This window comes from Rutidosis leptorrhynchoides, chromosome 10, assembly GCF_046630445.1.
Source record: "Rutidosis leptorrhynchoides isolate AG116_Rl617_1_P2 chromosome 10, CSIRO_AGI_Rlap_v1, whole genome shotgun sequence".
In the NCBI taxonomy this organism is placed as follows: domain Eukaryota; kingdom Viridiplantae; phylum Streptophyta; class Magnoliopsida; order Asterales; family Asteraceae; genus Rutidosis; species Rutidosis leptorrhynchoides.
Window position 1 is genome coordinate 77,285,146 of NC_092342.1, and position 17,614 is coordinate 77,302,759.

At 33.8% G+C, this 17,614-nt stretch overlaps 1 protein-coding gene across 1 annotated transcript; it reads right to left on the minus strand.

Moving 5' to 3' along the window:
* Positions 1-2,275: 2,275 nt before the first annotated feature.
* LOC139872966 (transcription factor bHLH30-like) lies at positions 2,276-4,248 on the minus strand. The gene is made up of 2 exons (XM_071860896.1): positions 3,765-4,248; positions 2,276-3,034 (listed from the first exon to the last, which is right to left on the minus strand). The coding sequence occupies exons 1-2, from the start codon at positions 4,194-4,196 to the stop codon at positions 2,546-2,548; spliced, it is 921 nt and encodes a 306-aa protein (XP_071716997.1). The 5' UTR covers positions 4,197-4,248; the 3' UTR covers positions 2,276-2,545.
* Positions 4,249-17,614: the final 13,366 nt, after the last annotated feature.

Sequence of the window (17,614 nt, forward strand, 5' to 3'; positions counted from 1 at the left end):
AAATATTTTTTTATCATATCATATAATATATAATATAATAATATTATATAAAAATAACATTATATGAATCGAGTATTAAATGTATTTTTATTGGTATAACTTTTATCAAAAATTATTATTATTATTATTATTATTATTATTATTATTATTATTATTATTATTATTATTATTATTATTATTATTATTATTATAAACTTAAAATTATTAAAACTTACAAAAAATTAGTGGGAAGCCTAGAGACAATCTGGGCCCCCACACCTCTAGCAATAGTAAAACATATCCTAGTAAAAATATGAGCAGCAGCACCGGCACCAATATCTTGCGCCATCGAACTCTTCTGAACCCGCTTTAGCAAAGAAACATCATCCTTTTCTAATTCCCCAAGGGAAGAAAATGAGAAAGGAATGAAACCATAACCAATCGCCAGAAAGCTAGATTCGTACTTGACCCGCTTCCGACGAGCCGCATCAACCACAGCACGTCCAGGGACAAAGTCAGAAAGCCCAGACTGTGTCAAAGGAGAAGACCCTGTCAAGTCAACACAAACATCGCGACCACAATCCCAGGAATAAAGTAACACATCTGCAGGTCTGAGGGCCCTGTCGTTCCCTCCAGACAACCCAATGTCAACCTCCTTTCTCGCTGAAATCCTAGATCGATAACAAATATCAACAAGGGAATCCCGAAAAAACATTATGTCGATGCTTAATACCCGCCATACCAGCACAAGACACCGCGTGATCCCCGAAAATATCCCCAGTAAAAACCCTTGAACAGGCAGAGCATGTCGTCGAGATAGAGAACAATAGAACACCCAACCGGTAGCACAACACACATCGGTAAGTCTTTGCGTTCATCGTCTGACCCAACCCCAAAATAGGGACATCCCTTAGCCAAGCAGAGGTGTGATCACCCTGCTGCGATTTCCATAAGGCCGATTGTCGGGGAGATAATGAAAAAGTGGATTCTGCAGAAGCGGTAACCTTTGTAAAATAAACATCTGCCAATTTCTTCATGAGTATGGGGGCAGCGACCTCACTCTGATTACCTAAAATATCAAACCCAACCGTTTTATTAAACAGACCCAATGCATCTTCAAAAGCACGACCAAGACCAACAATACCCGCATGACGTAGGAGCTTGGTCTGCAACCCAGCAGACTGTAATCGAGAAGCCAGAAAAGCATAATGACGAACATCTCCCGCAGAATAAACACCAAGCCCTCCAAATGCAAATGGCAAGGTGGCAAGCCGCCACTGCCAATCACCAAACCCAGGCCCTGAAGCAGTAACAATACGCTCCAAGGAAGATCGAAGGGCTCCATCGAAAGCGCGTTGAGCCCCCTCAAATATACTAGGAGGACAAGTACGCAAGGTAAAGTAGAGTTTAGAAACTCCCGTACATGCCCTAAGCAACAACAACTCACACTGAGGATCATCAAGCTTAGCAACCTTATCCATAAGCGCAATGGACTTGGTCACCCTTTGCATCACCAGTTCACTACTAAAACCAAAATCGGAACTTGCGGGGGCCCCAAGCAACTTAACACCATTTAAAGGTCGAGCAATATTATGAGGAAAGACACCTACTTGCCTGCTGCGAGGGTCCTCTGTAGGTCAGAAAATTTTTGTTTTTTCAACGTTGAGATGAAGTCCAAAACGAGGCCCATCCCCCATAATTAAATGCAAAACCTTCCCCACCACCAAAGTGTCCCCAATAATAGTGCCATCATCCAAATACCACGCCTGAAGACAAACCTCAAAATTATCTCTGATTTTAGAAACCAAGGGTTGTAAGATCAAAGCAAAAAGTAGCGGACCAAGGGGATCACCCTGTTGCACCCCTGAGAAGACCATAAGGTGTGGTTCCCATAATAGAATCTGTAGCAAAATTCAACCCACTGAGAAATGCTCGAAAAATTGATATTATTATTATTATTATTATTATTATTATTATTATTATTATTATTTAATATAGAGTTATATATACAATTGGTATCTGTGGTCTACTTAAAATTATATCGATAGTTTTTTTTTTTTTTAAATTATCTCAGCAATCCCTATGAAAACATTGTATGTTTATAAAAGATTACTCTTTGATTACATCAATCTTAAAAGACGAAAAATTAGGTAAAAGAACTTAGGTAAATGATTAAAAGGAAAATGATCATTAGTAACCAAATTTATATAGACCACTTCTGATTAATTAATTTAGTTATCTAGAGAGGAATCACTCATAAAATGGTTAATTTGTTTGATCATGTTGAAAACTCCTCAAATATTTCTCATTATCATTCAAATAAATCATGATAACTCTACTTGGCGAGCTAGCGCAATTTCAACAACATACTCATTAATGATTGATATATCATCATAAATACTTAAATAGCATTCAGCAACGGATCTAAATATCTGATCGTTACATAATTAATAATGGTTAATTGATTTGATCATAGTCCTACATTTCTTTCAGATCGATCCGATTAAATGCCGGATCATGATGCAAGTGAAAATGTAGGATCGTGATCAAAGATTAAGCACGACAATTAAAGTAACCTATAATTCGCTAATCTATCATTAATGTTGTCCTTTGTTCTTTGCCTCTTCACACTCATCTTATATGAAGAATCATCATCATCGTATGTTTTCTCAATCACGATCTTAAGTGCTTCTTCAACGACAGATAGCAAGTGATTCACCATTTGTTCGTGATCATTAATAGTACTCGAATAATCTTCTTCTCCTGTTACAAACAATACATTCTTCACGCGTCTTCCTAAAGTTGTTATCTCGGCTTTTAGGGTTTTCAATCGAAGCATTTTTAGTGTCTTGATTAAATCTGGTAACAGATTTGAGCGATCTTCGCAACATAATGATGCTTTGATCACAATCCTACCTTGTTCGTCTGACGTGTCGTTTATGGTCAACTCGTCAATCTCAGTTGGGACTAGACTTTTTTCAGATATGATCGAAGTTTGTCGTTTCAACTCCTTCACATGTTGTATCACTTCAGCTAGTAATGAAGCCTTATCTGTCTAAAAACATAATCACTCATATAAGTGATGCTTCCAAACCTATTAATTAACTAAGTTTTTTTTTTTTTTTTTCAAACAGCAATTTTATTAAACCAACCTTCACCCCCTTAACGAGGAGCTAGGCTAAAGAAGAAAAAACATTATTTCACTGGATATATACAGGATGACCATTAACTAATATTAACTAAGTAATTTTTAAAATTGGAAAATGAATTAGAAATCTCAATTAACTACACTAATCGCTACCCAAAAAAAAAAATTTTCTTTAGCCCACTAATATATTTATTTTTATTGGTTGTAATATTAAAGTAAATATTTATATTATATTATATATATTTATTTGATAGAGTAAAATCTAAAATAGCAATGTAAATACTTGTACTCAGACGAACTACTGATCAAGAAACCAAATAAAGAAAACTTTTGTTTCTGGAAAATCATTTACAGCCAGTTTACAATATTTTGATCGATCAATTCTTACTATATCACAAATAATACTCTATGGATTAAATGAACCATACTTATGGATTAAATGAACCAGTCTTAGTTTAAAGATATTGGATATATATCTACTTCAAGTCTTTTTAAGAACATAATATAAAATATAAATATAAAAATATAAAATGATTATTATATTACAATACAAGCTAGCTTTATAGGTTTAAGTCGAAAGCTTCCATTAATTATTTAACTTTTTAATAAAAAAATACAAGAAGAGATAAAACTGTACTTTGGTAGTGTTGGGAAGTAAGCTGCGAAGCTTCGTAAGATGATTATTGATTCTTTCTCGACGTCTTTTTTCGGCTTCACTATGGCTTTTTGAGGCGGCAATGGCTTTAGTCGTTTCAGTCGTCTGGATCCTTAACGGGTCAGATCCGGGTTGAACAACTTGGGATTGCAACCCATCAACCAGCCTCTTAAGCAATCCAGTAGTAGTAGCATGTGATGATGATGATGAAGAATAAGAAGGTGTAAGTTGAGGGAGGACAAAGGGGTTTTGGTTGTTGAAAGTGGCTAATTCAGGGTAGAATGGTTGATGTAAATTTGTCCATAAAGAAGGTTGATGATGATAATGATGGTGCATGATTAAAGGGATTTGTGATGATGATGATGGTGGTGGTGGGAACATGAAGGTGGTGTTAGTAGATGAATAATCGTTCATACCTATAATTTGCTGAGTAATGTATTGAATGTGGAATGTGTAATGTGTAATGTGTTTTTTATAAGGAAGGTGAGGAAAGGAACCGAAAGTGGTATATATATATATATATATATATATATATATATATATATATATATATATATATATATATATAGTAACCATTGATCCTGCCACTATATATATATATATATATATATATATATATATATATATATATATATATATATATATATATATATATATATATATAGTGGCAGGATCAATGGGAAGTAACCAATCGGTGGGAAGCGGGGGAAGCAATTTTTTTTTTTTCGTTTTTTTGGAATTTTTTTTCCCGGCATCAAGATCACACGAAAATATGAACATTTAGAAGAGACACTTCGTGATGAATGTTATTATTTAGGCGGGAAAACGATCGACAAAAATAACATTCAAGATAATATTGTTCGTGAAGAATATGAACGTTTTTTTTCCATATTTTGTGAAGTAAAATTTAGCCCGATTTAGAGTTTAGGGTTTAGGGTTTGGTGTTTTGGGTTTATGGAACACCAAACCCTAAACCCTAAACCCTAAACTCTAAACCGTTCGTGTTAAAAACTCAATCTAAATCCTAAATCTAAACCCTAAACCCTAAATTTCTAAACCCTAATATCTAAACCCTAAAAACCTTAATATCTAAACTCTAATATCTAAACCCCAATAGCTAAAACCTCAACATACGCTCGAAAAACACGATAATTGTTATATATTACTTCTTCGAGCATTTTTCCGCCAAAATAAAAACATTTATCACAAAGTGTCTCTACTAAATGTTCTTATTTTCATCTCATCTATAATGTTCGTGAACAAAGTTTATTCAAAAAACGAAAAAAAAAAAAAGTTTTTCTTTCCCCCCGCTTCCCCCCGATTGGTTACTCCCCTCTTGATCCTACCATTATATATATATATATATATATATATATATATATTACCTCCGTCCCATTCCATTACAAATGTCCACTTACATTTTGCACAAAGTTTTAAAAAATTACACTAACTCCATTCTCCACCAATCAGAAATCTTCTCTCTCCAGAATAACCTCTTTCCATTAGTTGAAATACCAAGTGGACACTTGTAATATGGCATCCCAAAATAGAAATGTGGACACTTGTGGTGAGACGGAGGGAGTATATACTAGTGAAATGACCCGTAAAAACACGAGTTTATTTAAACGAAACAGTTTAATGATATGTTTTAGGTATTAAGTGAATGTAAATGTTAAAGTCATTTAGTTTATTACCCCGTGGAACCACGGATTCCGATTATGAAACTTGTCGTTGTTTTACAAACATAAAGTTCGCTCAAAGTTAAATATTTATATTTATATTTTTAATAATAATAATAAATTTTTAATAATAATAAATGCCTTTTAAATTTTTTTAGAAAAATAAAATCAAAATTTAGGAGAAATTAATATTTCCTTTTATAAAAAATTTTGTATTATTTTTTAATTAAATTAATATATAATTATGACATCATGATTATGAAAAGTAAAGGGTAATTTAACCTAATGATGAAGTCATCATTTTAGAGGTTTATTAGACTATATATATATATATATATATATATATATATATATATATATATATATATATATATATATATATATAGTAGAGGGATCAAATAAGAACTTTTTTTGTCTGAGAACCCTGAGAACTCAAAAATACCCTGAAATTCGAGCAAAAAATGGGAAATTCAAGCAAAAAATGGGGGAAATTCGGGCAAAAATGGGACACGGGCAAACAAAAAAAGAGCAATTCGAGCAAAAAATGGGACAAGAGCGAACAAAAAAGTGATATTCGAACAAAAAAAAGGCGGGCGAACAATTTTGTGTTCTACATTTTTGATAGTCGAACAAAAAAATGTAGAACACACGGGTAGTCGAACAAAAATGCTGATATTCGAACAAAAATGTGTTCTACATTTTGAAATTCAGACAAAAAAAAATTTTGCTCGATTATGAATTTTTTGTTCGTCCGTGTTTTTGATTTTTGCTCGAATTTCGTTTTTTTGCTCGCCCGTGCACCTTTTTTGCTTGAATTTCAGTGTATTTGGAGTGTTTTTAGAGTTTCTAGAGTTCTCACACTAAAAAAATCTCACTGGATCCTCTCCCTATATATATATATATATATATATATATATATATATATATATATATATATATATATATATATATATATATATATATATATATATATATATATATATATATATATATATATTAAAAAGTTCAAACGAAAACCACAAAAAAGGCGAGAACTTTTAATTTACAATGATTTTCTCATGAGAGTAGATTGAATCACCCATCATTGTTGATGGAGAGTAAGAATAAACATAAAATAGTCCGAAAAAAATTAAAATTTTACCTATATAATTAAGTATATAGTTTCTCGTTCACAAGTGCATATTTCTTTGTGTAACATGTGAACATTTTATATAATTAACAATTTAACATGTAATTTGTGGTACTGAACGTATATTTATTAATAATATGAGCATTAATTAGCATTAACATGTAATTTGTTGCATTTAAATGTATAAAAACTATGAAATTAAAAGGTTCTCGTAGTTCTCGCCTTTTCGTGGTTCTCGTTTGAACCAGCCCACATATATATATATATATATATATATATATATATATATATATATATATATATATATATATATATATATATATATATATATATATATATATATATATATATATATATATATATATATATATATATATATATGGGCATGATCAATGGGGAAGTAACCAATCGGGGGGAAGCGGGGGGAAACAAAAAAAAAATTCGTTTTTTTGGAATTTTTTTTCTGGCATCAAGATCACATGAAAATATGAACATTTAGAAGAGACACTTCGTGATGAATGTTATTATTTAGGCGGGAAAATGATCCACAAAAATAGCATTCAAGATAATATTGTTCGTGAAGAATATAGACGTTTTTTCCCCATGTTTTGTGAAGTAAAATTTAGCCCGATTTAGAGTTTAGGGTTTAGGGTTTGGTGTGTTGGGTTTATTCCATAAACCCAAAACACCAAACCCTAAACCCTAAACCCTAAACTCTAAACCGTTCGTGTTAAAAACTCAATCTAAATCCTAAATCTAAACCCTAAACCCTAAATTTCTAAACTCTAATATCTAAACCCTATATACCCTAATATCTAAACCCTAATATCTAAACCCCAATAGCTAAAACCTCAACATACGCTCGAAAAACACGATAATTGTTATATATTACTTCTTCGAGCATTTTTCCGCCAAAATAAAAACATTTATCACAAAATGTCTCTACTAAATGTTCATATTTTCATCCCATCTATAATGTTCGTGAACAAAGTTTTTCAAAAAACGAAAAAAAAAAAGTTTTTCTTTCCCCCCGCTTCCCCCCGATTGGTTACTTCCCTCTTGATCCTACCACTATATATATATATATATATATATATTAGTTTTATGAGCTCGTGCGTTACACGACACTTGTATAAATTAATATACAATTACTTTAGTATTGATACTCACCAGATGTATGATATAATTATAATAAAAAAATCATTTTATTACCGATAATATTTGTATCGAAAGTATTAGTATCAAAAACAATGTATACGATAACGTTAGTATTGCACACACTTTATATAATGTATGATAACACGAGTATGAGGTATTGAAAACATTAGTATCATAAATGTCAATATTGAATACAATTACAATATAGCAATCAGTTGTTCGCTGATATGGCCGAAACGGACGGTTTTGTTTATGCGGTGTCGTTAGGCTACAAGGCGTCCCAATCAACCACCAACAAGGGGTAATGGTTTTAAATTTATATTTAGCGGGGCCTAAATCTTACTACTCCTACTACTCCTTATTATGAGTAAAGGAAGTATGACCTAGAGTCGTATTTTTGAGATATCAGTAGAATCGAACATATATATCTAAACTTAAGGTAATTCTAAGGTGCAGGAGTAGTGGGTTATTACTTAATTTTGGGTTTTCTAATTTATAAGATAAAGTAAAGTAAATACGATAAAATTTGTAATTCAGATAAGGCTAAAACAAGTGCATGCTATGATTTCGTCAGTTACTTTGCCGGGATTATGGAATGCTGGCTCATGGATAGGCAGTTACCTTGTATTCATTACACTAGTCCTAAACGCCCCTGTCATAAGACATGTCACTGGGTAATGCGATAGGCTTGAAGATTCTGAATAGACAGCAACATCCCTTACTCCCGACGTCCATGCAATCTGACTACAGGCATACACGTCCAGACGGCTCATCCAATTGAGCGACTCGCTTAGGTGACGTATTAACATTCCATAATAGTCTAAACTTTCTTAAGCATAATGGGATACATGGTTTTCCATATCCAAGAGACGTGATGTGCCTCGATGCTTTCGTTAATAATTGGTTTTAAAAGATAGTTAGGCCCTTAAAAAGAGTTCAACCATAAAGAACACCATGGTCAAGTCTAGTGACTTCCAAGAACATGTTCGGTTATTCTAACGGTCCAATCCTTTATGTGTTTGAACAAACAGTTCCATAATTAACAAAGAATCCCTCAAGCGGGGTGCAATGCTCGAGACCCTGTTAAGGTGAAGTGTACTAGTCAGCACTAACCGTGTTTCATGTCCTTACTTAGCAGAGGTACAGCTTACAACAATCATTTTGCTTCAGCGTGTACGTACGAAGTTTATATGCTTGGTGACTACACTAGCATGGTCTAGGACCGACAATGTACTAGGGGTCTAGTTAGATGTTTCACTATGAAAGAGTCCTCAGTCGGAGTCCAAGGCTCGGTGGACTTACTACAACCGGTGTGCCTCGGTCAAACTCACGTTGTATCTGATAGACTTCTCTTACCAAGGGGTGACACAGATAGTGTACTCCGAATCGGGGTTCGCGACTTCCCAATAACAGAGCCAATAACTACGTTCTATTAGTTGAAGAAGCGATTGAGTTCAAAGCATAATCGGAAAGCATTTTGACAACATACACAAGCCATAATATAATTTCGGCATTATAACTGACTACATCATAACATACACTAAAGATAACTACTCGCTAATCATGGCAACAGTATCACAAAGCATAATAATGAAAGACATTATATAAAGACAAAGGATAGAAGTACTAGTAGATTAAACGAGTTCTGAATACAAAAGTAACAACTTCAAACTCCAGACCGCTCCTAATACAATCTTTGACGTTCTTCTCCGGGTACTAGGTTTCCCGCACGGATTCAAAGACCTTGAGAGTATGACTATTATTGTACAAGAGAGAGAAATAAGTGAATTGAAGTGTGTGTTGGAATGAATGATAAAGACCCTTTAAATAAGCTTGAAATTTGCCTGCAAACGGCTCGCAGGCCGTTTGGCAAGCCGTTTGGCAAGCCGTTTGGCAGGCCGTTTGCAGGGGCCGTTTGCAGGGGCCGTTTGCCAAGCCAGGCCATTTAACGTGCTCGTTTGATCTGGGCGTGTGGCAGGCCGTTTGTAAGCCAGGAAGACTATTTGGCAGCCTGTTTGGCAAGCCGTTTGGCTTGCTGATTTGCTGGATCGTAACTTGATTTCTTGTCTTTCACCGTTTTCGCTCTAGAATCTTCGTTTTAGCTCCGATTTACTTGATTCTTCTTGCACCATCTTCGTAATCACTTGTTCTTCAATTTTAACTGACGAAGCGGGTATTTTGGCAATAAAGTTTGGAACTTTATTGCTTTTGGGCCTTAATACTGAGGTGAAAATGTGACTTTTTAGCCGATATCAAATATCCCACACTTAGAATTTTCTTGTCCTCAAGCAAACTTCGTTTTTACTTTAAGAAATCTTTCCGGAGTTTCTTTTTTAATAGCCTAAGTGGTTTGCTTTTTATAATAAGAGTGAAAGATAATGCGAGTCATCTATGTTAGGGTTGAAACTATATCTGCAAGCATGCGAGGAGGTTACATGACTTAGGCTAGCTTTCATGGGTCACTCAAATCACTCAAGTGTTTAGGGTTCCCTATAGATCTAAGAAATGAATTCACTCATAGCCAGTCATGTTGCATCCATCGTCATAGGCTTGATAAAAACTCAAATCCGTGCTACTAATGTGAAAATGGTAGTAACCATAGTTTCTAGGTCATTTGTCAATGATGAAAAGGAATTTTGGAGTGGTGGTGAAGTTGTTTTAAGGAGAGAGAAAAAGGGTAATATAGTCTTAAGAGACTTTTATTCGAATTTTTGGAAAATTTAGGATAGATAGGAGTGCTGATATTTTTGAGAAGCACTTTTGAACTATTCTTCCTTTTGGAGTGATAGGCATTCATGGTCAAGTTTTTCTTCGGTGTTTCTCTTTATAAGTTCTTCTCCTTTTTTCAGAACTTTGAAAGTATATATATATATATATATATATATATATATATATATATATATATATATATATATATATATTTTGGAGATTTGATCTCGAGAAACTTTTTGACGGTAAACTTTTTCAAGACCTTTGTCGTGAAACTTGAGAAGTTTATAACATCGGGTTTTCGAAAGGAATCTCATTTTCTAGGTTTTTCGAGTGATAGTATAGATGATGTGGATGAGGTGGTGTGGTAGAAGTAGCGGAGGTGCGAAAGGGTTGTTTCACAAATGGCCAACTCTTCTGATTATAACCGAATCACATTTCGTTACTTGGAAATGCAGATCTGGAGCAAGTTCTGATTTCGAGCACAGACATCGGCACTCTCAACGGAAAATAATGAGGCAATAAAGAAGAATGCTGGTCTTATTTGGGTGCCTCACCATAATCAATTTAGGTCGATAATGCCTAGTCATGCAATGCTCTTTTAGAGATTCGATTCATCCTAATAAGATTTCTATCTTACTTAAACCTTATTTTTATTTACAAACGTTTCAGGTTTTCAAAAATTACTTTTTCGAAAAGACTTTCTTTTGTTTAAGAATTTGAAATTTGGCTTAAGAACTTGAAATCTTCGTAATGGGTCATTTAAATATAGCATAAAAAGATTATACCAACATCCCACACTTAGACGAACATTGTCCTCAATGTTCCTAGTGTATCCCACACTTAGGAGTTTTAGTTGAAGATTTAAGATTATTCATCTAGTGTTTATTTGGGTTGGAATCCCACACTTAGTGATAGGCTCAGACGCAGCACAATTTTAAAATCTGAGCTAGTAATGGGAAGAAAGGAGTACCCCCAGCAGACGTGGTAGTTTGTGAAGAAGCTGGCTGGCTTGGAAGTCTCGTCCCTTATTTATCGGCTCACTTGTCATTCTTTATTCTTCTACTATACTTTATTGCACGGGTTGCCTCCTGAGAAGCGCTTTTGCTTAAGGTCGTTGTCTTGACCGTAATGATGCCTAAAAAGCAGACATTTCCCTCTGGTAGTTGTGATCTTGGTCTTCTCGAGGGAATGTGAGTCTTGGTGGATAAATTCTGAGAAAGTGTCAGACCAGTTGTGGTAACAGATCCGGTACTTCTCTTGAAGATCTTCTGAAAGAGAGATAATGCGCAGTTTTAGCTCGTGACAAATCTTGAAGTCTGATAAGAATATGATCCACTGCTCTGCTGATTGATCCATGAATGTCAATCATTGAGGCAGTTCTGGTGGTGATTACTTCTCTGATAGGATGTTTTTCGGAGATCTTCAAATAGTGTCAGAAATTGTATTTTCAGTATCTCAAAATCTTCTGATCGGTGGTCTCTACAGTAGGAGTCTATAGCCTTGCACAGATTAATCAAAAGGTGAAGCTGAAAAGAAGTGAAAAGCAGCCCTGATCCAAGCATTAATGTCACCGTCTTTGAGTATATCTCCCGACATCCAGCTTTGAATGTGAGACTAGGATCAGTGGATTCTTGAAAGATACGTGCTATCTGCTTTGTAACGTAGGTGGCAATGTTGACTCGGTCTTGAAATGTCCCTTTCATATTGATTATAAACGTTCCATATTAATTGATTTCGTTGCGAGGTTTTGACCTCTATATGAGACGTTTTTCAAAGACTGCATTCATTTTTAAAACAACCATAACCTTTATTTTATCAATAAAGGTTTCAAAAGCATTACGTAGATTATCAAATAATGATAATCTAAAATATACTGTTTACACACGACCATTACATAATGGTTTACAATAGAAATATATTACATCGACATATGTTTCTTGAATGCAGTTTTTACACAATATCATACAAACATGGACTCCAAATCTTGTCCTTATTTTAGTATGCAACAGCGGAAGCTCTTAGTATTCACATGAGAATAAACATGCTTTAAACGTCAACAAAAATGTTGGTGAGTTATAGGTTTAACCTATATATATATATCAAATCGTAACAATAGACCACAAGATATCATATTTCAATACGCATCCCATACATAGAGATAAAAATCATTCATATGGTGAACACCTGGTAACCGACATTAACAAGATGCATATATAAGAATATCCCCATCATTCCGGGACACCCTTCGGATATGATATAAATTTCGAAGTACTAAAGCATCCGGTAGTTTGGATGGGGTTTGTTAGGCCCAATAGATCTATCTTTAGGATTCGCGTCAATTAGGGTGTCTGTTCCCTAATTCTTAGATTAGCAGACTTAATAAAAAGGGGCATATTCGATTTTGATAATTCAACCATAGAATGTAGTTTCACGTACTTTTGTCTATTTTGTAAATCATTTATAAAACCTGCATATATTCTCATCCCAAAAATATTAGATTTTAAAAGTGGGACTATAACTCACTTTCACAGATTTTTACTTCGTCGGGAAGTAATACTTGGCCACTGGTCGATTGACGAACCTATAAAAAATATGTACATATATATCAAAGTATATTCAAAATATATTTACAACACTTTTAATACATTTTGATGTTTTAAGTTTATTAAGTCAGCTGTCCTCGTTAGTAACCTACAACTAGTTGTCCAACGTTAGATGTACAGAAAAAAATTGACATATATTATCTTGAATCAATCCACGACCCAGTGTATATACGTCTCAGGCTATATCACAACTCAAAGTATATATATTTTTGGAATCAACCTCAACCCTGTATAGCTAACTCCCTCATTACTGCATATAGAGTGTCTATGGTTGTTCCAAATAATATATACACATGGGTCGATATGATATGTCAAAACATTTGCATACGTGTCTATGGTATCCCAAGATTACATAATATATTAGAATACATGTATAATACAATATAAGTTAGCTAGGATATGATTAATATAGATTTGTTACCAATTTTCACGTTGCTACAACAAGAAAAATTATCCAATCTTGTTTTACCCATAACTTCTTCATTTTAAATCCGTTTTGAGTGAATCAAATTGCTATGGTTTCATATTGAACTCTATTTTATGAATCTAAACAGAAAAATTATAGGTTTATTGTCGGAAATATAAGTTACAAGTCATTTTTGTAAAGGTAGTCATTTCAGTCGAAAGAACGACGTCTAGATGACCATTTTAGAAAACATACTTTCATTTTGAGTTTAACCATGATTTTTGGATATAGTTTCATGTTCATAAGAAAAAACATTTTCCCAGAAGAACAACTTTTAAATAAAAGTTTATCATAGTTTTTAATTAACTAACCCAAAACAGCCCTCAGTGTTACTACGACGGCGTATGTTCGGTTTTACAGTGTTCTTCGTGTTTCCAGGTTTTAAATCATTAAGTTAGCATATCATATAGATATAGAAAATGTGTTTAGTTGATTTTAAAAGTCAAGTTAGAAGGATTAACTTTTGTTTGCGAACAAGTTTAGAATTAACTAAACTATGTTCTAGTGATTACAAGTTTAAACCTTCGAATAAGATAGCTTTATATGTATGAATCGAATGATGTTATGAACATCATTACTACCTCAAGTTTTCTAGCTAAAGCTACTGTAAATGAGAAAAATAGATCTAGCTTCAAAGGATCCTTGGATGGCTTGAGAGTTCTTGAAGCAGAATCATGACACGAAAAACAAGTTCAAGTAAGATTTCCATTCGAAATAAGATTGTTATAGTTATAGAAATTGAATCAAAGTTTGAATATGAGTATTACCTTGTATTAGAAAGATATCTTACTGTAAATAAGAAAGATTTCTTGAGGTTGGATGATCACTCTACAAGATTGGAAGTAAGCTAGCAAACTTGGAAGTATTCTTGATTATATGAAACTAGAACTTGTAGAATTTATGAAGAACACTTAGAACTTGAAGATATAACTTGAGAGAGATCAATTAAATGAAGAAAATTGAAGAATGAAAGTGTGTTTAGGTGTTTTTGGTCGTTGGTGTATGGATTAGATATAAAGGATATGTAATTTTGTTTTCATGTAAATAAGTCATGAATGATTACTCATATTTTTGTAATTTTATGAGATATTTCATGCTAGTTTCCAAATGATGGTTACCACATGTGTTAGGTGACTCACATAGGCTTCTAAGAGCTGATCATTGGAGTGTATATACCAATAGTACATACATCTAAAAGCTGTGTATTGTACGAGTACGAATACGGGTGCATACGAGTAGAATTGTTGATGAAACTGAACGAGGATGTAATTGTAAGCATTTTTGTTAAGTAGAAGTATTTTGATAAGTGTCTTGAAGTATTTCAAAAGTGTATGAATACATATTAAAACACTACATGTATATACATTTTAACTGAGTCGTTAAGTCATCGTTAGTCGTTACATGTAAGTGTTGTTTTGAAACCTTTAGGTTAACGATCTTGTTAAATGTTGTTAACCCAATGTTTATAATATCAAATGAGATTTTAAATTATTATATTATCATGATAATATGATGTATGAATATCTCTTAATATGATATATATACATTAAATGTCGTTACAACGATAATCGTTACATATATGTCTCGTTTCAAAATCATTAAGTTAGTAGTCTTGCTTTTACATATGTAGTTCATTGTTAATATACTTAATGATATGTTTACTTATCATAATATCATGTTAACTATATATATATATATATATATATATATATATATATATATATATATATATATATATATATATATATATATATATATATATATATATATATATATATATATATATATATATATATATATATCCATATATATGTCATCATATAGTTTTTACAAGTTTTAACGTTCGTGAATCACCGGTCAACTTGGGGGGTCAATTATCTATATGAAACCTATTTTAATTAATCAAGTCTTAATAAGTTTGATTGCTTAACATGTTGGAAACACTTAATCATGTAAATAACAATTTCATTTAATATATATATCAACATGGAAAAGTTCGGGTCACTACAGTACCTACCCGTTAAATAAATTTCGTCCCGAAATTTTAAGCAGTTGGAGGTGTTGACGTATCTTCTGGAAATAAATGTGGGTATTTCTTCTTCATTTGATCTTCACGCTCCCAGGTGAACTTGAGTCCTCTACGAGCATTCCATCGAACCTTAACAATCAGTATCTTGTTTTGTTTAAGTCTCTTAACCTCACGATCCATTATTTCGACGGGTTCTTCAATGAATTGAAGTTTTTCATTGATTTGGATTTCGTCCAATGGAATAGTGAGATCTTCTTTAGCAAAACATTTCTTCAAATTCGAGACGTGGAAAGTGTTATGTACATTCGCAAGTTGTTGAGGTAACTCAAGTCGGTAAGCTACTGGTCCGACACGATCAATAATCTTGAATGGTCCAATATACCTTGGATTTAATTTCCCTCGTTTACCAAATCGAACAACACCTTTCCAAGGTGCAACCTTAAGCATGACCATCTCTCCAATTTAAAATTCTATGTCTTTTCTTTTAATGTCGGCGTAGCTCTTTTGTCGACTTTGGGCGGTTTTCAACCGTTGTTGAATTTGGATGATCTTCTCGGTAGTTTCTTGTATTATCTCCGGACCCGTAATCTGTCTATCCCCCACTTCACTCCAACAAATCGGAGACCTGCACTTTCTACCATAAAGTGCTTCAAACGGCGCCATCTCAATGCTTGAATGATAGCTGTTGTTGTAGGAAAATTCTGCTAACGGTAGATGTCGATCCCAACTGTTTCCGAAATCAATAACACATGCTCGTAGCATGTCTTCAAGCATTTGTATCGTCCTTTCGCTCTGCCCATCAGTTTATGGATGATAGGCAGTACTCATATCTAGACGAGTTCCTAATGCTTGCTGTAATGTCTGCCAGAATCTTGAAATAAATCTGCCATCCCTATCAGAGATAATAGAGATTGGTATTCCATGTCTGGAGACGACTTCCTTCAAATACAGTCGTGCTAACTTCTCCATCTTGTCATCTTCTCTTATTGGCAGGAAGTGTGCTGACTTGGTGAGATGATCAACTATTACCCAAATAGTATCATAACCACTTGCTGTCCTTGGCAATTTAGTAATGAAATCCATGGTAATGTTTTCCCATTTCCATTCCGGGATTTCAGGTTGTTGTAGTAGACCTGATGGTTTCTGATGTTCAGCTTTAACCTTAGAACACGTCAAACATTCTCCTACATATTTAGCAATATCGAATTTCATACCTGGCCACCAAAAATGTTTCTTAAGATCCTTGTACATCTTCCCCGTTCCAGGATGTATTGAGTATCTGGTTTTATGAGCTTCTCTAAGTACCATTTCTCTCATATCTCCAAATTTTGGTACCCAAATTCTTTCAGCCCTATACCGGGTTCCGTCTTCCCGAATATTAAGATGCTTCTCCGATCCTTTAGGTATTTCATCCTTTAAATTTCTCTCTTTTAAAACTCCTTGTTGCGCCTCCTTTATTTGAGTAGTAAGGTTAGTGTGAATCATTATATTCATAGATTTTACTCGAATGGGTTCTCTGTCCTTTCTGCTCAAGGCGTCGGCTACCACATTTGCCTTCCCCGGGTGGTAACGAATCTCAAAGTCGTAATCATTCAACAATTCAATCCACCTACGCTGCCTCATATTCAGTTGTTTCTGATTAAATATATGTTGAAAACTTTTGTGGTCGGTATATATAATACTTTTGACCCCATATAAGTAGTGCCTCCAAGTCTTTAATGCAAAAACAACCGCGCCTAATTCCAAATCATGCGTCGTATAATTTTGCTCGTGAATCTTCAATTGTCTAGACGCATAAGCAATCACCTTCGTTCGTTGCATTAATACACAACCGAGACCTTGCTTTGATGCGTTACAGTAAATCACAAAATCATCATTCCCTTCAGGCAATGACAATATAGGTGCCGTAGTTAGCTTTTTCTTCAATAATTGAAACGCTTTCTCTTGTTCATCCTTCCATTCAAATTTCTTCCCTTTATGCGTTAATGCAGTCAAGGGTTTTGCTATTTTGGAGAAATCTTGGATGAATCTTCTGTAGTAACCAGCCAATCCTAAA

Excerpts from the sequence above, each read along its gene's own strand:
- LOC139872966 (XM_071860896.1), bottom strand. The coding sequence starts at position 4,196 with ATGAACGATTATTCATCTACTAACACCACCTTCATGTTCCCACCACCA. Across the intron at positions 3,035-3,764 it reads TACTTCCCAACACTACCAAA|ACAGATAAGGCTTCATTACT; the intron begins GTACAGTTTTAT and ends TTATGTTTTTAG.